The sequence below is a fragment of the Cariama cristata genome, unplaced genomic scaffold, assembly GCF_000690535.1.
Source record: "Cariama cristata isolate BGI_N322 unplaced genomic scaffold, ASM69053v1 scaffold32905, whole genome shotgun sequence".
NCBI lineage: Eukaryota > Metazoa > Chordata > Aves > Cariamiformes > Cariamidae > Cariama > Cariama cristata.
Genome location: NW_009618688.1, coordinates 7,635 through 30,923, shown reverse-complemented (window position 1 = coordinate 30,923; position 23,289 = coordinate 7,635). Strand labels below are relative to the sequence as shown.

General features: G+C 34.9%; 1 protein-coding gene across 1 annotated transcript; it reads left to right on the top strand.

Moving 5' to 3' along the window:
• Nucleotides 1-875: 875 nt before the first annotated feature.
• Nucleotides 876-22,548, top strand: IL17RD (interleukin 17 receptor D; the record flags this gene model as incomplete). The annotated part of the gene is made up of 12 exons (XM_009700962.1): nt 876-933; nt 4,298-4,423; nt 8,968-9,086; nt 9,542-9,662; nt 10,684-10,728; nt 10,825-10,976; nt 11,802-11,867; nt 12,401-12,455; nt 13,427-13,537; nt 15,228-15,412; nt 18,110-19,049; nt 21,344-22,548. Coding segments are annotated over 12 exons (2,094 nt in total), but the record flags the coding sequence as incomplete, so codon positions are not given.
• Between the last annotated feature and the right edge of the window lie 741 nt (nt 22,549-23,289).

Sequence of the window (23,289 nt, the reverse complement as noted above, 5' to 3'; positions counted from 1 at the left end):
TTTGTGTTAAGCTTTGAGTTCTGTGTAGTTCTTGTGAGCACTGAATAATATTAGACTTGTATGAAAAAAGGATAACTTGATTATAGATGAATTCCAAGTGTGCTGAAAATTTGGTGGGTTAGTTTGCCCAATTGACAAATAGATGATAGAGTCCTTCAGGCACCAGTTCTGAGGCAGTTAATGAGATGAGGAGCATGTGGGAGGTGATGAGTGCTCTTTAATCAGTTCTTCTACTGTTTTGCTCCTACCTTTAATTTCTTTCCTGAAAATGACTGTCAGCAAGAAAATAGAGCTAAAGTGCTATGACCACAGTGCTTAGCAGTGACATTCTTTCTTCTCTCTGTTTGAACTTCTGATACTCTTTTTCATGACTGTGGTATCAAGATCAGCTTTTTCAGACTGACATTCTCTCTTGCACTGTGTTTGCCCTGGAGAGCCCAATTTGATTTGTCATTAGATCTTGATTGAAGGTGTAGTTTTTGTATGGGCATGATTAACCTAGATGGTGGAAGTTGAGAACATCACATAACTTAATTACAAAAATGAGCTTCTATGATTCACATCTATTGGGCAAGTCATTCTACTTAAGTCACAATTTCATGTCTTCATGCAAATATTATTTTAGACTTTCACTTCTCTTTGTTTTCACTTCTTTGAGTATTACATTTGGAAACTTGATGACAGGTGAGTGCATGCAGGCGTGTGCCATCTGTTCTGTCATTGCCTGTGTTCAAATTGATGGATGGTGTGCCCAAACAGAAGGAAAAAAATAATGAGTTCTATCATCCTCCAACAAACTATTTACAAAATAAAAATCTACATAAATTCAAAGTAGGTTGCTTTATTCAAATTATTTTCTTGATATTTCTCTACAGGGGCTGTCATCAGTCACCAAGAACAATGGGCTACTCAATATCACCTTTAAATATGACAGTAAGTTGGAAAACTTGCACTATAGTCACAAAAATCAAGGAATCTATCACAGTTGTCAATATATAGCAATATGTCTCTTAAAAATGGCTCTAAGAATAACATGAACTCTTTAGTACTGGCATAATTTTAAAATCTAGGTTTGTTTCTGCTAGGTCTGGTGGATCTTCTTTCTGTGTTTCACTGATAAAAAGATGATCTAATAATTTGTAGTAGTTTCACTTTCAGATTGGCGTACATCATCTGCCCAGTATTTGGCTGGAAAATTATAGAGAATGATTTTGTTCTGTGAAGAATGTAGTCACTGAAAGGTTCACTACACACAAAGTCACAGGAAAGGATTATTTCGAGCTTTATACATCTTTTCTCTGATGTGTAATTTTGGGGGAAAATGGTGTGAAGTATGTCTCAAGGCAGAAAATGTGTAGTTTGTATTTGTATACATGGAATATATTAAAAATGTGTCTTTGCAAGGATTACTATGGAATATGAATATTGAAGGTGAATAGTATGTCTTCATCTAGTTGAAGCAGTTGGAACTTTTAATTAGCTAGTGTTAAAGGACCAGGTTAGAGGAAAACTGCTGTATACATTTTCAGTGAAGACAGATCGTTTTAGTACTGTAGCAGAAGTGGTCTGTTTTGCAGCTAAACTAAAAAGAAAGTAATCTCTAGCATAATAACAGTAATAAGCAATTTGCAGTAGTACTTCAAACCTCTTAAAACATCTGCTAAATGGCTGTATCTTATTGTTTTCATTTTTTAAAAGTTTTTGTCATTTCTGTCTAGTCAGTAAAGTATGACTATTGACTACATTGGGAATTTATCCTTATTTGGACAGTTAGTAGCCATCGTCAATATAACCTCAATGTACAGTGAAGAGATGGTCCTAATTTACAGCAGGTATATTTATATTAATGCTAGTGCAAATCACAGGTGGTGTTTTTTTTTCCTACCCAAAGAAATTTCCTCAGATGCTGAATGTGGGTAAAATTTTGTCATTGAAAGCATGTATCAGGAAAACTAACAATAGTGCTTTGTTTCATTCTGATCATCCTTTTGTTGCTCTATTTTTATGTTAATTTCTAAATTTGCAGTCCTTCACTGTGAATATTTTTTTAATCTAATTTGATGTTAATGTTTAAAATGAGCGAAGTTTAAGTATGTCACATTGTACAAGAGGTAAGTGGTCATTTCAAAAAAGTTACAATTTTTTTTTTAATCTGTGTAAAGAAAAACAGGAAATAATATCAATCAGAACAGAGATCCCCACATTTAGTTAACACAGTGGAGTCTGTTTAAGTCCCAGTATCTGTCATGTTTTTTCCATTAATTCTGGCATCAGGAACTGTGTTTAACCAATGACAAGTGTTAATTCAAAATCCTGTTGGCACTGTATGCTTCCTGGACAAAGGATTTATTTGAGTTCTGCAGCACTAGGAAAAGAGTGCCCTGATACCAAGGCTAAAGGTTTCATATAATGTGGAAATACATACTTATCCTGAATAAGCCAGCACAAAAGAGAATTTGGCTTGCTGGCTGTGATTTAAAGGCTTTTATTTTGCCACACATCAACTCTAGCAAACTGTAGTTTATGTTGTTAAATTATTTGGTTAGATTATTTATTCAAACAAATGTTTGTATGTTTTAGTATTTCACTTGTATTCAAGTAAAAGAAGTGGTTTCCTGAAAAGTGCAATTTTTGCCTGCTGTTTTCTTCCTAAATCTGTTGTTTTAAAAAATGTAAATCAGTGACTCACAGTCAAACTGCAGACATTAGTGCTATATTCCATTTTGGCAAATTGTCATTTGACCGTAAAATTTTAGTAACCAGGATCCAAAATCTTGGGCTTGCTATTAATTAGATCCAGACCTAGCAAAAACCTGTTGCTTCAAACTTTCCATTGAAAGAGATACTCTGTTCTCCTAAGAGGAAGTTCATGCTGTCATTGAGTTCGCTGGTAGCAACAGAATTCTACAAACAGCAGAGTAAGTACCAACTGCCCAACTTTTGTAAAAGGCAATGTTGTACAAACTGTTCTATTCTTATTTGCATGGCAGTTACATAAGACTCCCTACCATTGTTGTTCATAGTAAAAAGCAATTTTCTAAAACAGCTTTTCAGTTAATAATTTTACTTTCCTTGCCTTTAAGATCACACCTCTCTGTGTAAATTCGAATTTCCTGCATTTACTTACCATAACACTTGATGTTTTCATGTTTTGTTTCTACGAACTCTGTATTGACAAATACATAGCATATAGATTATCTCAGTTTTTTAGAATTAATCATCAGCCAGTAATATATAGTCTACTGGTCAACTTTTTCTGGGTTTTGTTCGCGTCACTACTTCAGAAGCAGAAGGTTTGTGCATACACGTCTTCATATGTTCTGTGCTCTAGAACTATTAAATTCTCTGGCCACTACTTCTCTTCCTGCCACAAAATATAAGCCTAAACATTTCAAGGCTTTAAAAGTAGTAAAATCTGGGGCTATTTGTTTTCTTGTTTTGAATGGATAAAGACGCAGTCAAGAGTGTTTTTCTTATGTTTTATTTTCTTAATGAAAGCTGAGGTTTTCTATAATCACATGTTTGCAGAGCTGTAACCTTAGGGAATTCGCTGCATTTTGTGAGGGTAACAAGACAAAACCAGTTCTGACTGGATCCAGTGGCAGGAAAATGGTCTATGGGGATATGGCTACTGAATGGATGACCAGAGATGAGATGAATTTAGGCAGTAGGTTCTTTATGGTTAGGATCAAGCAGTATCATGGTTAAAAGGTGTTTCTTGAGCACTAGTTCTAAAGCTTCACATTGTTCATTGTTCTCATACATGCCTGGTCATCGACCAACATTCTCTTGCTCTAAGCACTGTACATGCACAAAATTAATGTCAGTCCTCATATTCTTGTGAGTAATTAATGAGGAAAAGTTGTTCTCTATTGGGAGCCCCAACGTGTGTCATTTTTACTCTTACTGTGGTACAGGCTACGCTGGTAATTTCATTTGGACTCCTGTGAACTAGGGTTTTGCAACTGGTGAAAGTGGTTGTGCTCAATGATTTGTAAAGTTTTGTGTTTTTCAGAGTCTCAGACAAAAGCTTCATCTAGATTTACTATACAGTACTTATTTTTACAGAATAAATGGTGCACATGTACTTTCACTTTGCTCAGTCGTGAAGAAATGTTAGGAAATTAACCTAATTCTTTATTTATATGGAAAAATGCGGGTCATGTTGGAAGCTGGTTGCTTGAATAGATATTTAAGATTAGGTGCTGTTAGCAGATTATGATTTACTTGCTCTGGTATGGCACAAGAACGTCAACTAGAATGTTTTTCTTAAGTGTTTATTTCTTTGTATTTTTAGACTGCACGCCTTATCTAAATTCAGTGGGAAAACACGTGATTGGAGATGTGCAGAATATAACTATCAGTCAGTATGCGTGCTATGAACAGGTTGCAGTGACGATACTTTGGACAGCAAATGCCATTGGTAAGTAGTAGAGGGACATAAACTAATTCATCATGTCTTCTATAATAACTTCTTGCTGATTGGTATTAAGTGAAATAATTAACTTATGTTTGGAATCATTGAACCAAACTGCTTAAGAAGAAAGAAATTCTTAACAGCTTGGCAAAGCTGCTATTTTTACTAGCTCACTTGAAATACCCGTAAAACTAGGATGCTCTCTGCAGCCATGCACTGCTGTTTACTATTCCAGTTTGTGGAATTTTTCCTGCTCTTCAGAACTCTGCAATAGCCCTGATTTTGTTCTCTGCCCCAAGGTATTGGTGCATTTCAGTGGCATTGGTCGAGTTTAATTGCTCATACACTTAAAGAATCTTTAGGATGCAGATTGTCTTACAGGTGGAAAACATTATTTAATCACAGCTATGCAAATTTTAATGTTTCCTTGTTAGGTCTAGTCACTAAGAATATTCCTCAATGACTTAAATGTCACTGGAAGTACCTTGTTGCCCACTAGAGCAGTAATCCAAGAAAATTTTAGAACTTCTATTTACATTTTTTTTAGATCTTGAAAAGAAAACCTAAGCTTTACTAATATTTAATATATGGATTGACACTGGCACCCTTACTCAGTCTCTATGTCAGATGTCCATGTTTCACGTGTGGTACATGGGATATGCTGAAGAAAGAGTGGGTGCTCTGCGATGTGGAGCGGTTCCCGGTGGCGCCCTCACTCTTTCATTTGCTTTCAGCATATTGCGATCTATTGCAGTGTATGTGTGCGAGGTTAAGTGGATTTACTGATTATATTATGTAGTTTTTAACTAAACTAACCATCATGAAATGGACAAGTGGCCTAAGATAACTGAAGATAATACTAATAATGTGAGCACATGCGAACAACAAGAAAATAGTAGAGCTGACAGTTTCCCTACTTCTACTACAGGTTCTTCATCAGCCACATTAGAAGGTAAAAACAATGAGTATCTATCTAATCAGTTCTGATAAAAAGTTGGCCAAAATTATCAAAATTATCAAGACTATTTGAAATAGATTTACACCTGCCATTGTTAGGGATAAACCTTGCCCTAAGTGTATAGGGTGCCTCGAGATAATAGCTAATACTGTGAAGCCATTACGATTAGCAAAACATTTGAAAACGAAGCATCCAGAACATGAAGACAAACGTCTGCTATTTTTTCAGTGATGTTTGAAGCCATGCAACACTCAAAGTAAAAAATTTCACTAAACTTAATGATAAATCTTTAGAAGCCTCTTTTTGTGACATCTCTTTTGAGGTTTCTTACTCAATAGTGAAAGACAAAAACCCACATAATTCTGGGGAAACACTTGTTCTTCCTGCCACAGTAAAACTGGCTGAAATAACACCAGGAAATACTGGAATGAAAAGATTCTGGTGTAGGGTGACAGAGATAGGACCTCCTGTGAAATTCAGTCATTGCATCATTCGTAGGGAAACTATTGCAGCAATGAAGTTGGAGCCAGAAGTGCACAGGATGTCATCGGTGTGGTTAGTCTTATTAAAAAAAAGACATTTAAATAGTAGATTCTTTACAATACTTTGTAATGAGATGGGGAGTGACCATGAAAATTTGCTGTGCCACACAGAGGTTCACTGGTTATCTTGTGGCAAAGTGCTTAAGACTTGTCAAACTCAGATCTTTAAGCATTCCCTTTCACAAAAAGACAAGTGTTCCAAATTTGCTAACCTTTTCTATGATGATAAATGGCTGTCAGTAGTATGCTACCTACCAGCTATTAAAAAAAAAAAAAAAACAAACACCAACCAAAACCTCACTTAATGTGTCTCTTCAAGGTAAAGGTGACATTGTAACAATGAGTGAGAAAGTAACTGCTTTTCTAAAGAAAGTCATGCTATGGAAAGAGCTTTTTGAAAATGGATGTTTGGAAATGTTTCCTTTGTTACATGATTTTGTGGCTGAAAACAATGCCAACTTCTCACCGATAAAAACTCTCATATTTTTACACTTAAAAAAACCCAGGAAATAGAATTTCCTAGCCCATTTAAAAATCTTCTGAATGCAGAGCTTCAGTGAGTTTTGAACCCATTTGTTAAAAATACAAAAATGCAACACATCCTGATTAGTATGCAAGAGCAACTGACATCAGGGAAGACAGAAATTTACTAGCCAAGAAAAACCTGTGCATAATTAAAGGATGGAAGTGAAAAATGAGTATCATGATTTAGTAAATGCAGCTGATGGTAAGTTTCCTCCGTTTGGATCCATGTATCTTTGAGGTTATTTTTTTAGCTATGACAGCCATTAAAACCAAGTGACGAAATAAACTGAACTTAGAATCAGACCTTTGTATTGCCATATCACAATGTATTAAACCAAGATTTAAAAAAATAATGAAGCATATTCAATCACATACCTCTCACTCAAAAATACTATTAATATTTTTACGTGGGAACAAAAAAGTTCTTGTATCATTAATAAAAATTATTTTAAAAATAGTTTCTAATCTTTACCTCATGCTTTTAAAATTTGTTTTTTGTGTATATTTTATAATGCACACAATATATTAGCACAGCAGTACATATGTATATTTATTAATATACAGGGGGTTTGTGCTCAAAATTTTTTTGATAGGAGTGCATGATCAACAAAATGTGGAGACCACTGCACTATAGCACACTCTCTCTGTACCAACACCTGCTCATGATTTCTTTTTCTTCGTACTAATTAAGGTCCTAAATAGAGTAACTTAATATTAACTCATTTTTTTTTAGTCACCAGTGTTTAGCAAATGAAAGAGGTAGAGTTTCCTTCTTGAATGTTTAATACTTCATTGAAGAATTTTAACTGCAAAGGTGCTTTTCCATATCAATGAAATAGAGTTAAGCATAATACTATTTTCAAAATTAAAACAGAATTTTGTTTTTTTCATGTTCTTTTTCTCATACAGCGGAGTCTCAACTTGATGTTTCATGGTTCATACTCCCTCAGAAAGTTTTTAAATCAGGTTTTTTTTACGATTTAGTAAGACCTGGAAGTTCCCACTTATGTGGTAGGATTGCATCCTAAGTGATGAGATATGGCTAATAATGCAAATGTGTATTTATTAAACTTGATATAAATTTTTAGCCTAGACCTGCATTTATTAAATCAAACATTTTAGATAAGAAAAAATGTCTTTTTTTGGTGGCCTCCCAGTATTAAATCATGCTTTCATAACTTTTTTGATAAAAAATAATGATTAATTTCTGGGGTTTAAAAGAGTATGTGAAAATTACACTTAATTCTGCAGAACTGTGCAGTTGAAAGCATTTGGTAATCTTCAGCTGTGGACTGGATGAATCAAATCTCTATGGGAAACAAAGCTTGGTGTTCTGTCTTGTAATGAACAGAGGTTAATGCTTTGGAAAGCGTGAGGACAGAACTGCCGTTGAAACATCTCGGGTAACATGGAGACTGGACACTTTCTCTGTCATGGTCTTTGTGTAAGCACAAATAGTGCTTTTGTTCCATGCAATATTAAGAACACATTGGGCAATTCATGGTCTTTATCTTCTACAAAATTATAAAACATTAAAAAAGCTAGTGAAACAAAGGAGGTCCATGGAAAATCATACATTTGGGATTTTTTTTTTTTTTAAATTTGACAAGCATAGCATAAACTCAGATTAATCCATTTTGATTTGTGTAGCATTTAGCTTACAAAGGCTGTGGCAGTGTCTTTGATAAATATGTATTCTGCTGTATGTAATGCTGTTGAAAAGATGTAATTAGATAGAGTAGTGGTAGTTAATCTTGAAGAACTATGCAGTGACTTTGATACCTGAGCCCCAAACCTATCACAGGGTAACACTCTGGCATTGTCCTGTGATATTCGAATCACTGTGACCCAGTTTAGTCATGTAATGAAGTAATTCCATGATGATAACATTGCAAAGAAATGTAAAGATACTGTGCTAAGAGTTAGTTGTGTTAGAGTAACTTGAAAAAAATGGGTGTAGTTCTGGTATTAGTTATAAATAACTGGAAGTATTCGTGCACTGGAATAAATTCCATTCCATTTAAGTCAAGTTCTCTGCTATCCCGTATAATACTAGAACTAAAGAAGCTGTAACAACCACTATCACTTTAATCTGGTAGTCTCAGAAATGATTGGAAGATGTTATAAAGGAGTATTTCTATAATTTGCTAGCAAAATGTTACATTTCATTGCTAATAATGGAAATGTAAAGTTACTATAAACTATTCCTGAGGGTGGTGAAGGTAATGATAACTTACATCGCAGTGATAATTTGGAAGCCCCAGTTGAAATGTGAGCCCCTCTGCTCTAAGCATTACACAAGTATGTAGTAATTGCAACCTTTGGCAAAGATTGAATTCTAAATAGGCAAGATAAAAAATGTGTGAAGAACTAACATCAACAACAAGTGTTAAAACACGAATGTATTCCATACGAATGGTAAGTTTTATTTTTAAAGACAAATGAAATCTATTCAAATTACATAAAATATCACATTATGCATTTTGAAATATTAGCCTTCTATTTAAATGCCCTGCTGTTTGCAGGGATTGAATACCTGAAAGGATTTCGAGTAATACTTGAGGAGTTAAAATCAGAGGGAAGACAATGCCAGCAGATGGTTTTAAAAGATCCAAAGCAGCTCAGCCCCAGTTTTAAACGAACAGTAAGTGCTTTGTTTCAAGAAAATTTTTGTTGTTGCTTGATTGTGTGAGTAGTCTTGAAAGTGTTTATATGCTGCATATAAATCTAAATCTGTCTCTATCTAAATATATATGCAATGTGCTGTTTACTAGGATGCAGGTTGCTTCCTAAAACTACTGTTCTTTAAACTAATGATAGTTGTTGATCTAGACACAGATGTAGTCCCCTTCTATAGAAGCTTTCCTGAAGCTGGAAGCTGTCATTTGGGTGACTCTGGAGTACAGGTGCACATCTGTAATAGTCCACATCCAACTCTCTATTGAGATTCCTCATGTCAATGTGTAATGGAGGGATAGATAAAGGATTCTTGATGTATTAATTTCTGCCTATGTTTGCAAAACCGTGGGCTTGTTTTGAAAGGTGATTTAAGTTATAATAGTTGGTTTTAAAATATGTTGCAATCTTGTCTTTTTGTAGGGAATGGAATCTCAGCCCTTTGTAAATCTGAAGTTTGAAACAGATTATTTTGTAAAGATTGTTCCTTTTCCTTCCATTAAAAATGAAAGTAATTATCACCCATTTTTCTTCCGAACTAGACGTAAGTATTCCATACAATTTAGTATTGCATATCATCTTTTCACCAGTGGGTGCTTTTTAGTTTTCCCAACAAAGGAATGTAGTAGATTATGATGTTCGATGACTCTGGGTTAAGATAGGTACTGGCATAGTCTTTGGAGGAAGATCTGAGTGTTAAGTGGAAAGAATTTGGGTTCCAGAAGTAAATCTGTGGTGTATGATAATATGTGTTAGGCAACAACCAGACAAAAAGTCACAAGTAGGCCTGAGATTGTCTCAGGTTTGCCTACAGCAGGATTACTGCCATTGTTCTCAGGAACCTTTGGCTCATGAAGATAGTTTGCTCCTTCTTGTCTCTGGACATTGTGAAGAAGCTCAGGTTGTTTTTGTTTTTGAGATCACAGTTTCAAAAACAGGTATCTGGAGATAGATCTAGATGAGTACATATATAATTAGATAGCAACAAATGAAGATTAATTTCTCAAAATTACTTGGCAATTCTGACTGGACTTAGAGAGAAGAAACTTGAATAAACTTCTCAGTGCTTAAATAGTATGATGAGAAACTGCAAGTACCCTTTGGGGTGAAATTTTTGTATTTGTCCTGCTTAGGTTTTTTTTTGCCCTATGAAACTTTCTTAAAATATTTTCAAGTCTATCAGTTGATGCAGACCACAATAACATTTGTCTTTGTAATAGTGCTCAGCATACTTATTTACTCTGAGTAAATGTATTTAAGGCTAGTTTCAACTTCCTCTCCTGCTGTGCTATGCCTGGTGCTATCCCTTTTGTCTCACTAAGGAATACTATTTTCCAATTAATGAACCTGTGTTTCTCCTGTAAAGATGAGAAGGGACTTAAAATCATAACAAAGAAGCTAAGTTTGCAAAATATATTTACTCCATGCATATTAGAGACTGGGGAAGAAATGGGAGTATTGTCTTCAAAATGATGAACTCCCTTCTTTTGCCCTCCTTGTTTTTCTGTTTAAATAGCATAACATTTTGATACTGTATCATTAATAATTTTTATGTGTATTTGTAGCATGTGAATTGTTGCTACAGCCAGAAAACCTCGTCTGCAAACCTTGTAAGTAAAAAGAAATACTTGATGTGTATTCATCTTACAAAGTTACTGTACTTGATGAGTCACTTTTTTCCAATTCATGAATATCTCCTCTGACAGATTGGAAACCAAGGAATCTGAATGTTACCCAGCAGGGTTTTAACATGCAAGTGTCCTTTGATCACGCACCTCACAACTTTGGGTTTAGATACTACTTTCTTCACTACAAACTTAAGCATGAAGGGCCATTTAAGCAAAAGACCTGCAAACAGGTATGTTGCTGAGTTTTGCACCTCTTAAAAGCACAAAACCTGTTAACATCAGATGTTCTATGGTTTTATAGAAACTTTAAAAACTTAATATAGAATACTATCAGTTTTAAAGTTTTTAAACTATTTGGTACTAGTTGTGTGAATAATAACTGTATTGTGATAGCACTCATCAGTCAAAACCAGGCTGAGGGCTCCATTGGACCTGGATAGTATAAGCACATGGGGAAAAAACTGTTCTGTCTTCTGAAGACCCTACAACTGATTAGTACTTCAAACGGCAGTTTTATTATGTTTGTTATATGTATTATTTCCTCCTTTTTTTATTTCACCTTTGCACCAAATTTGACGACTTTATAGGTTATTCATCTGAGATGGTATCACAAGATAGCTCTCATTTTACTATGTGCATGGAATTAGGCCCTTTGTGATTTTGTACAGCTGTGTACCTAAATCTTATTGTGGGAGCTGCAATTTGCTATATTATTTTCCTTAATTTTGGTTAGTATTCAATGGCAAGTTTGTTCTCACTGGTCAACCTTTCATCCTAAGTCTCTGAAAGCTAGGGAGCTTCAGGGCATAATGTAGAGTTCATCTATTAGATCAAACTTTTACATTTGTTTGGGTTTTTTTTATAATCATATTTGAGTTCTGCAGGCAGAAGATTATAGTCCTTGCATATTTGAATGAAGAGACTTAATTTTGCTGGTTTAAGGTGTCTTAATACAGGAGGGCACTGTATATTTCTAAATCAATGCAAATATATGTTTTTATTAGGTTTTAAAAGTATGTGAATGGCTTGCAAAGTATTCTCTTTCTTTGATGTAGGAGCAAAACACAGATACTACAAGTTGTGTTCTTCAGAATGTATCTCCAGGGGATTATATAATTGAGGTAATATTTATAAATAGTGATTTGTACAACAGCTAAATGAGTGTGTTAATGGAGAAATTAACTGAAATTAAAGTATTTCAGGTCATACCTTGGTAAAATTGGACTTCAGCCACTGAAGTACCTTGGGCAAATAAAGATTTTTAGACAGATTGTTCTTGAGTTTACCATAGCTTTTCTTCCCTCAGTACCATAGCAGTTTCATCTGTGCCTTCAAGTAAGGTTGTGAGCCTGCATAATTCTTGGACTTGGATTTTTTTTTTTTTTTAATTGGAATCCTGTAGCTTGGTCAATTTTTACTGTACTTAAAAGCTGTGTCTTTGTCTCGATGATGACAGTATGTGAACTCTGAAAGTTAATATTAAAATATTAAATTATGTACCAAAAAGACAAATGATTTCACTAATTACTAGTTTGTGGTGCTCTTAAATTTTAACTTTTTGAACAGTAAGTTCCTTCACATTTGGTTATGCAAGCTGTTATAGTTGTTTACATATTGCAGAAAATAAATAAAATTCAACTTTTACTTTTCAAAGCTGGTTGATGACACTAATACAACAAGGAAAACAATGCAGTATGCGCTAAAACCAGGTATGAGTTTTGTTTTTTAAACAGTATACAGTATTTACCTTATTAATTTAGATGACGTTTTAATTATGTTGGAAATAAATCTCAATTTGACATATGACTGTTTACCATAATCAAGACTATTGAGGCAATTCCTCCTTGATTTTTTTTTATTTTTTTTTATTTTTTTTTACCAAATGAAAGAAGAGTAGACATGCACACTTGTACGTACACATCTGCATCTCTTTACGTTTATATTTAGTACAGTTTAGATCAATATATCATTTGAAGTCTTTGTGCGAAAGTCACTTTTATTGTAAATATGAAGAATCATAACCTGTATCTTAATTGCATACAACTGATGCATGCAGTAGTGTGGAAATAATGTAATGAAACTGTGAGAGCAGCCTAAACACATTACCTGCCTGTGTACTTCAGCCCTGAAGTAAAAATCAAGCAGTCTGGAAAACCTGTAAGGTGAATGCTTAGCATGTCTGTGTATCAGACCAGTTATTGAGAAGCTAAATTGGAATTTCAGAATGTAACTGCAGACACAAAACATAGCCGAAGATTAAGGCAATGGGCAAAATGGACTGAATCCTAATGCACATTGCTAAAGGTGATCTATGCAGGAAGACAGTTCTTTCTGAGTGGTTAGTTCAGCACCCTGGAACAAAAATCTGTCAGGTCCAAATGACTATGGCGTATCTTAGCAAAAGTACACTTCATGTAAAGTTCTTCTCTTGGGGGGAGGTATGAGCTGGCATGCAGCACTTGTTACTTATGTTAGTCGCTCTAACGCTATGGTGATGGGGGCAGTCGGCATAAAAACTATTTAAAATGGAGCAGAACATGATGTTTGATTCTGCTGTATATTTGAGAATTACCTGATAATATTGTACTGTGACAGTTTTACATTCCCAGTGTGAAGATTTGATTAGATAATTATAATATAGCTTATTTGCATATGGCTAATTCTGCTTTATTTTTCAAAGTACATTCTCCGTGGGCAGGACCAATAAGAGCTATTGCCATTACAGTCCCTTTAGTTGTCATTTCAGCATTTGCAACACTTTTCACAGTGATGTGCCGCAAGAAACAGCAAGGTAAGAGGGTTTATTCGATACAGGGTTCCATTTAAAGATGCATTTCTGCAACCAAAATAGTCTTAACTGGTAGGTTTATTCCAGAAATACCTTTATGTGAAGAGCTTTGTTTTCTTTTCCACTTCACTCTCCTTCCTCCCCACAGGTTTTTTTTTTGTGTTGAAACTTGTAGCAAATGCTTAATCAGTGCTTCATGGTAATTTGTTGCCATAGAAAGTATTGTATCACAAACCAAGACTTCATTGTAGACAGGAGAAAACAAAATTGCTGTTGGGTAATACTTTTTGTTTCAGTTTCCTTTTTATTTATAAAAGTACTACATGACCATGTAGAATAAAAACAAATCTGTAAATTGATATATTTCAAACATTCCCTTATTTCATTCAGAAATGTCTAATTCATAGCCATTTTAAACCAGAAGGAAAGTAAAGCCATTTGATACCAATACAATTCTCAGCACTGTCTGGAATACTACCTCTATCTATTATTCCAGATTTGCTCACTTTCCTGGACGTTGCCTTTACACTTCATCCTAAGCCATCTTCTTAAATGTACTCTTTCTAAGACTTACTTGCAGATGTTTCTCTAAATTAGATTCCATCCCTCTTTGCTCACTTCTCTCTCCTCTGTGTTCAGGAGCTGGCAAGCTGTTACACTGAGATGTTAAAAATCAGTTGGCATTTTTTGTAGAATCTGGGGAATCATACAGTTTCATGAATATGGAAAAAGAGATTACTTCCCCAAACCTCACATATCTGTGTTATCCATCTGAATTTTGGCATTGAGGTGTACTGCAAGTGCTATATGCCATCTGGGTTAAATTCTTTTACCTTCTGGTCTTCTGTAGGTATCCATTTGCTCACAGCTAGCACAATTCCAACAAAAAAACCCAGACAAATCACTAAGGATTTGTCTACAGAGAGAGTTGTTCCAGAATAGTTACTCCTGATGAATTGTTCTAAATTAAGTCCCTAAATGGGTATTTGTATTTTGAAATACTCATGCCTTATTCCAAATTAGCTTAATCAACTGTAGAACTAGATTGAATTAGTCTGGCGTAAGACCAGGCTTTATTTTCCAGCATAAAAGCATCTATACAAGGAAAGAAACATTAATAGCTATTTTGATATAAATTAATCATATCTTAAGTCAAATTAATGTCAAATTAATGTCCAAACATATGTGTGTGTGTATGTATATATATATACACACACATATACCAGAGAGATGCTGTATGATATTCTGAAGGGATCTGTGTTGCTGGAGTTTAATGTTCTTCCCTGGCTTGTGTTGTGTTTTTTCTAAAAACAACAGACTTTGCTATACAGGGAACTCTTGATGATGATACATCTTTAAGGCTTATAAGATTTCATCAGAGAGGTGAAGACTGTTGACGCTGAATAGAGGTGAAACAACCTCATTCTATTTATAAAATAAACCTTTCTAAGTTTTCTAAGCTGTACAGTAATAATTGCACATTTCACTTTCAAAGTGTATTCCACATATATAGCAACTCATAAGCTGGATAAATAGAGCATGTGCAACTTTTCTTTTTCAGGCTGGGAAGGAAAGAAGTATCTCTTGAAAAAAGTCATTGCTGTATGCATTAGTAATGAGCCTAGAAAAGTTTAACAAAAAACCCCAAACGAAACCAAGCTTTATATTGTGAACTCTCTTTCTTCCAATTTAGAAAATATATATTCCCATCTAGATGAGGAGAGCTCAGAATCTTCAGCATATGCTGCAGGTCTGCATGTGGAAAGACTTCGGCCCCGGCCAAAAGTGTTCATCTGCTATTCCAGTAAAGATTGCCAGAAACACATTAACGTCATCCAATGCTTTGCTTATTTTCTTCAGGACTTTTGTGGCTGTGAGGTAAACTCAACATTTCTTCTGTAAACAGTGTTTCCTTAATTGAAACAGCACCTGCAAAACTCATAATAATATGTGCTTAAAAATTAGATATTTCAATCTCTCCTTTCCACAGAGATAACTTCCGTTATTTTCCTAAATGCTGGCTATATAAATTTTCTTTACTTAAGGAAAGGAACAGATCATAGCCTGCATAAAAACAAACGAGAAAAAACCCCAAACAAACAAGAAAAAAAACCCAAACAAAACCAAACCAGAATAGTGGAAAATGTGTACCACATTGATTCCAGGACTTTCATTCAGCTGTGTTTAGCTTGTTTTGTATTAACTGCTTTTTCTGTTTAGTAGGTCTTGCACCTTTATAGTCAGCAGCCACAAAGAGGTATTGGTGTCTACCTGATACACTTCAGTATTCCTAGAATAAGTTTTATATTGTAATTTTAAAGTAGTTGAATCCTATCAAAACTCCTACTCATACAGCAGAATCTGTGTAATTAGGATTAATTGTTGACATCATGTATTAATTTTTATTTATTTTTATTTTTTAACTTCCATTCTCTTCTATTACCACTGTAAAATAAGCATATTTTTTTCTTGGTTTGTATTTAAAGCTATGAGAAAGACATTCAAATTGTTACTTTGAACGACTAGGCTTAGAATCTCAGACTGCTTTCTAAAATATAAGCAATATGTGGCCAATGTTTCACTTTTCAACTATAAAAAGGCAAGAAAGTTGTTAGTCTATTTTTGCTGCGTTTTAATTCTGCCACTGTGATTTTGAATGTGTGAACTGGACCTGTTTTTTCAACTCTACAGCAAGTCTGGCCTCTAGTGGCCAAACACAATAACATAATCGATGCTTCGCGTATTTGGTGGGGATGTTCACAATTTCTTCATATGTTTAAAATAGTTCAGGTAAGGTGTTTTATGAGTAACTTATATGAATCCCCTTTTTGGAGATGTACTTTAGCCCTGCTACACCATACCTCTTTGGAATAGTGTTAAGTTACCACTGTAACTGTATAACATGGAAAATATGGTATCAGGCATCATTTAAGATTTATGTAAGAAAATATTGATAGCCTCTACATACAGAAATAATATGTGTTGTTATTAAAGCTCAGCAGTTTAATATAAAAAGTGATCCTCAATACATAACGGAACAGTTGCACAAGTATTTTTCATATGGAATTGAAATGTTTTCTCATAAAGGACAAAACCAGTGGCACTTAATAGCCATTTAAAATAGTAACTTGACCATACTAAAAATCCTTTTTTACAGATAGCAGATCAGACGATATTTTGAAGAACAGAAACAAAAACAGACACATAGGAAAAACTAACTGCGTTGTACGTTTATCAGAGTATCTCCCAAACAGCTGTAAAATGACTTCTCTTCCCCATGCATAGAATATAATAGTTTAGTTGGAAGGGACCTACAGTGATCACCTGGTCCAACTGCCTGACCACTTCAGGCATGATCGCTTTCTTCCGGTCACTGACTGTGCGGTAACAGTTTTCACGAGCCCTTGTGTTCTAGGCGTCCACCTACTCTCTCTTCTGACATGGCAAAGTTTTCCACTCTGTTGTGAGTGATACAGCTGAGCAAAAATACTTTGTTCTCTGGAAAAATGCTTGAAAGAAGACTTTATCAGTGGTTTTGATGTGTGTCTATTAAAGTTTTTTGCATCCATTTTTTTCTGTTATTCTACAGCTTTTTTGTGAGATAAAGTGTTATATCCTTCATCTTGGCATGCACAGGCATTTCAGACTGTGTAGAAAGTTCAGAAAATTAGACAAAGTACAAAATAAAACCGCTCATGATAAAACTTTCAGAGCTTTCTTATCAGAGATACAATGCAAAACAGCAGCAGCTTAACTGAAAGGACTCGCTGTTATAGGCACTAATTATGTTTATAGCTAGATAAGAAAATTCTTGGCATCAGACTTCATTAATATGCAAAAGATGATAAATGAATATGGATTTCCATTACATTCAGTGCATTATGGACGCAGATACACAACGGTTAAATTGTTTGAGGCAGACACAATACATTGTTTATTGTGGACTGATAATATCTAATTTGATCAGATAAGTAAATAGTAATTTACGTGATCCAGCCACGTTTTCTATGTTCTTTTTATTCGTCAAGAAATATTGCTATGTGTCAAATCCATAGTAGTTTTACTTTTTAAGGAGTTACCCAGTTTACATTCAACTTCTTGGCTTTGCACTGTTACTTCCATAAATTTAGGTGCCACACAGGTGTAATTAGGTATAGTAACTAGCATTCTTGTTTTTAAAAAAAAGTCTGGAAGGTTTTCTTTTTTACCTTAGCGCACTCCACCCACTTCCTTAGCCCAGTAAAATACTCAGCCCACAAGCAAGATTTAGAATGAATGTGAGGCTGTGCTTATTTTGGGAATATGAGGCCGTGCTTATTTTGGTGAATAACTACTGACATAATTAATATCACTGATTCCAGTTTGTCCATTATTAATGCTATGTTATTACTTAATTATCTTTTAAAACAACTTGTATTTGCATCAGGGACAAACTATAGTTAAACTTATCATTAATTCTCAATTGTCAGATAAATACAAGCTGACTCGCTAAGTATAACTCATTTAAATTTTATTAGCAAATGTATCTAATAATCTAATAATTAATATCAACCAGAATGTTCCTTTCTTTTCCAGGTGGCTTTAGATTTGTGGGAAGATCTAAAAACTTGTAAAGAAGGTCAGAAAGAGTGGCTTATTAAAAAAATAAACGAGTCCCAGTTTATCATCATTGTGTGTTCCAAGGGAATGAAATACTTCGTTGAAAAAAAGAACTGGAAACACAGAGCGGTAACCAAAGATGCAGGAACAGGAGAACTCTTTCTGTTTGCTGTGTTGACTGTTGCAGAGAAGCTTCGTCAAGCAAAGCAGAATTCCAATGACCTCTGCAAGTTCATTGCAGTCTACTTTGATTACTCCTGTGAAGGAGACATCCCCAGTATTCTGGATCTCAGTACAAAATACAAACTCATGGACAATCTCCCTCAGCTGTATTCACATTTACACTCCAGAGATCTTACTGTACAGGATTCAGAGGTGTTTCCTGTTAACATTAGTAAAAGGAATTATTTCAGGAGCAAATCTGGGAGGTCCCTTTATGTTGCCATTTGCAATATGCATCAGTTCATTGATCAGGAACCAGATTGGTTTGAGAAACAATTTATTCCCTTCCCTCCACCTTCTTTACATTACTCGGAGCCTGTCATGGAAAAATTTGATTCAGGCTTGGTTTTAAATGACTTAGTGAATAAACAAGTGATGGATGGCGATTTTTACCTGAAAACAGATGTAAATATTATTTCAGTGGGAAATTCAGACTCTCACTGTATAATTCAGCACTTAAACCTTGGAGAAGATATAGAAATTCAGGACATTCAAGGTGGTGGCAGCTCTGTTCTTCAGCCATTGTTACATGTTGTTAAAGCTTCAAACGTTAAAGATATGCCTCGAGATTCTGGAATCTATGATTCATCTGTTCCTTCATCTGAATTATCTTTACCTTTAATGGAAGGACTATTGACAGACCAAATTGAAACATCTTCCATTACAGGAAGTGTTTCTTCATCATCAGGTTTAGGTAAGATACAGCAGTGTTTCAAAAATTATATTCAGTTATTGTGAGCATATTTTTGCCATCTCAAAATACTGAAGATAATATGTGAGGAGCCTTATAGAAGGCTGCGGGGAAAGGTAAGCATTGTATAAAGATGGTAAAAAAGATAGGTTTCGGTAACTTTAGAAGAATGAATAATTTCGTTAACTTTCTGGGGGGTGGGATTCTTAGCTAAGTAAGATTTCCCTAAAATTCTATTAATAAGTCACATTGTTATTGGACCTATTCTTGGAGAGATGGCTTCTTTCTTCCAGGGACTCCTTGACAGCTGGGGTAATCAGATGACAGCTGTGTAGTTTCATCAAGAGGATGACAGGGTGAAGCATTCTTACAGAACGGCCATAAATCTAAACCTGATACCCTATTTTGCTCCAGAGCATACTAGAAGCTTTAGGGATATAGTCTGTACTGTGGTTAACTCAACTTTCAGAATGCCATCAGGCGTCTCATCGGATATGGGGCTGGGGGGAATGAACAAATGGCTTTCAGTGGAGGAATTTAAATACTTGAAAGATGCTTTCTCATATAGATACCCAGCTTAGACGCCTACAATTAGAAGGTGTAAATCTTGCCTCAGGCTATATAAAAAGCTGGTCTGAGCTTACTAGTTACAGTACATTGAACTGGCATCACAACTACATCAGTGTGGAATGTTCCAGCAATTGTATTCATATGATAAAACTGCTGTTTGCTGAGATTTTCCTTAAGCACCTACAACAGGTGAATATTGCATTTTGATGGTGGTATGCTGTTCTGCTTTCTTGAATGAGGTTGAGTGTGACCTAATTTGTTAGACTTTTCTCTTGGCTAAATGGATTTTTAAATTATTATTATTATTCAGATAATTCATAACTAATGTTTGATGCCAGAATTATCTTGTGGGGAGAGAATATAGGTGCGGATTTACAGATATAGCATCTATTTCTATAGGCTAGGTAGTCTCTAGGACAAAATTAACTAAAACCTGGAAACTTTTCAGGTGGAAAAAATGCAGATATACTGATTTAATTACATAAGCCACAAATACTCTGTTATTGTTTCAAAATTAATATGCTGCCAGTTAATATTATTTCCTGCCATCTTCTAACATAGCCTTTTCTCACATTTGTGGGAAAAATTACAGGTGATATCTGTAAAGGTTCTAGTGTTGGATGAAAGTAGGATGCTAGCTGAAAATTTATGGGCTCTCTGTAAGAATGCTTTACCAGTATTTCCCTCCTGATTTAATCACAGAGCTGTCAGCTGGGTATCCCAGCTGCCAAGGAGTCATTGGAAGAAAGAGGCAGTCTTTCCAGTAATTAATTCTCAAGTCACATACCTACTTGTTAACATGTTTCAGCTATAGAGGTTAAACATTATATCACTAGCTGGTAGAGTTGGATCTTAACACTGATGTTCCAGCATCTTAAGAAACGACGGTAACTTCTACCATTTTCCCATTCAGTGTCCCTGTCCAAAAGCACCACCCTGACCGACTCTCACTAAAACCACTCCTCACCCAAACCACAGTCCTAATTAGGTGCAGGGTACAAAGGAGACAGTATCTAGAACTGAGCATCATCTGCCTGTTAGAGTGCAACCCATTAAATCTTTTTACCGTCCCAGACATACGAAATATATCTAGTTCTAATATTTATATGCCTAATAATGAGAGGAGTAGATAGAAAAAGCATAAAAGCTAAAAAATTCTAAGAGTTTGACATATCCAAAGTATTACTCTGAATTCACAGTACCATTTCTGTTCTGGTTACCTATTTTTTATCCACTACTTGGTCAGAACAGAAGTGAATAGCTCTGTCATTTAGCATCTCTAGGTAGATCTTTCTTCTTTAAAGGATGGTTTGATTTAATCTTTTGAATTAAAATCATAAGTCACATAATTTGTAATGCTTTCTGTCTTTCAGTGCAGTTCATGTGCAGGTTACTGATCTGCAAAGAAAAGATTCTCAAAGAGATCTTTATATTGGGTGTCATCAACTGAACTTCAAATCAGTTTAATTTTGAGGAAGTACCAACAACCAAACCTTTACTAGGTCCATTCACTAATAAGGTCTTCTCTAAGAAGCCCTGCCTGGGGAGAAAATTTGTATTAATTCTTTAGATAGGGAGTTACTGAGCATGGTAGTTCAGCCTCATGAATGTATGGCATTATGATCCAGAGGGTTTTCATAAGTTTTCTTTGCATTGTTTCTAAAATGTTGACCCAAACACAAAATCAGTGTTTCAATTAATGAACCTCACTTTTTTTCCTTTTATAGGGGAAGAAGAACCTCCTGTAATCAGCACTACAAAATTCTTAGTGCCTGGAATATGTAAAGCAGAACTTCATTGCCATATCCTTACTGATGAACTGCAGGCAATTGCTCCTTTATAATACATTACAACATTGTTATGCATTGCCACTTTATCAACAACCTCTGTTTGTGCTTTAACTACCACACTGTCTCAGCACTAAATCTACTTGAAGGAACAAATACTCCCTGAAGAAGATCTTTTATTTCTAAGGGATTTTTTTTTTTATGGCCAGTAAACTTGAATCCGTTGGTCTTTATATAAAGTCTTTCATGATTTGAAAAATGCAGCGTAGAAAAATAGATGGGAATACATTTCAAAATTATTCTTATTACTAATTTAAATGTCATATTACACTGTTTACAGATGCCGTAATCAAAATTGACTTTTTTTTAACTAGAAATAATCTTGCATCTGAACATAAAATAGCTTGAAACATTAAGTCTTAGTGAATTTTGTAGTCCAGCTCTAGTTTTAAGTGCTGACATATTTGATGGCAAGAGTGTTGTAGTGAATGAGAGCAGGATTTTTTTTCAGAAGCAAGATAAAATGCCAAAGGTGAGATCAAGAAATTCTCCATCAGAAGAAATAATTTTCTTTTAGAAATGTTGAAGCGCCTTTCCTCACAGTCTCCTCCCTTTCCCAAATGTTAAAATGTCTCAGCATTTAATTGCAGATAAGTGCATGTCTCCCTCTTCTGTATGATTCTTCTATCTCTTCTCTGCAGTCTGGCTATGATGACTCACAAGTAATACCATACTGAGTCTGAAGTATCATTTTTATAATAGACAAAAATACAGATCTTGCATATGCTGAGTGATACCATGGAAACAAAGTTTCCTGTTTTCTTTCTGGAAGGGCTAATATAAAGAATACTTTAAAGGGATGGGGGAAGGAAGACCAAATTTTGTATTTAAGACATCATTCTGGATTTGTTCAGTCATGAGATGAGTATGCTTTATGAGAGATTTCATATTATCCTTCAAGGACATGCTGCTACAAAATCCCGTGGGGTAACACAAGTTAAGACATGCAGTTAACAAGCAAGAATACTTTGCTTTGTTTTCAGCCAACCAGTAAACAGAAGCCTGCGAGTTATTTTGCAGTTTACACTACTTATCATTACTTAGTGATTAAGATGGTATATTATTACTAGTGTTATATTCATAAAAAATACTAAAACTACAACTGGACATGTTTATCTGAAGACACAGAGTGTGTATGTCCTTTCATCTGCAGTGAGCAGGTAGGTATACCATCATCCAAAATATCCGTGCTGCTTCTAAAGAGAACTTTTCATAAGTAAAACCCATCTATGTAACTGCAGTTCTAGGCACTGTTACAATACGCATGATAACAGCAAATAGTAAAGGACACTATCAACGTGCCTTTGCTCATTTTGCTTATGGAGTCAGATTCTGTCTCATTTAACCTGTCTTCATGTTCCACTAATAGGAGGTTACTTTAGGAGTACATCAATGGAGAACTCAAACACCTCAAATATTCTCTTGATTTTGATAGATGAGAATTAGACATTGCTAACTCTTACATTGTATTATCCATTTTAATAGCATGAGATAGAACCATTAAACCAATGATGATTTGGCTGAGTAGTTTTAAAGCTCCTGGGTTTTTTTTTGCATCAGTTTATATTTAGTCATTTGAACTTCCAAACAAAAGACTTTTGAAATTGTTGTCACAGATGGAGTAAGAAAGTGCTGTAACAATTATTTGAACATAATCATTGATAGCAGAACTCCGGCAAGCTTTGCAATTGTAATGTGGAATCCTGTGATCAACTAGATGTATGTGTCAGATTTGGAGGGCCTTGTCCATTAATGAAATGTTCTTTACTCTTTGTGTTTTCTGAATTTGAAAGAACACTAACTGGAAAACCTCAAACTCACAATGC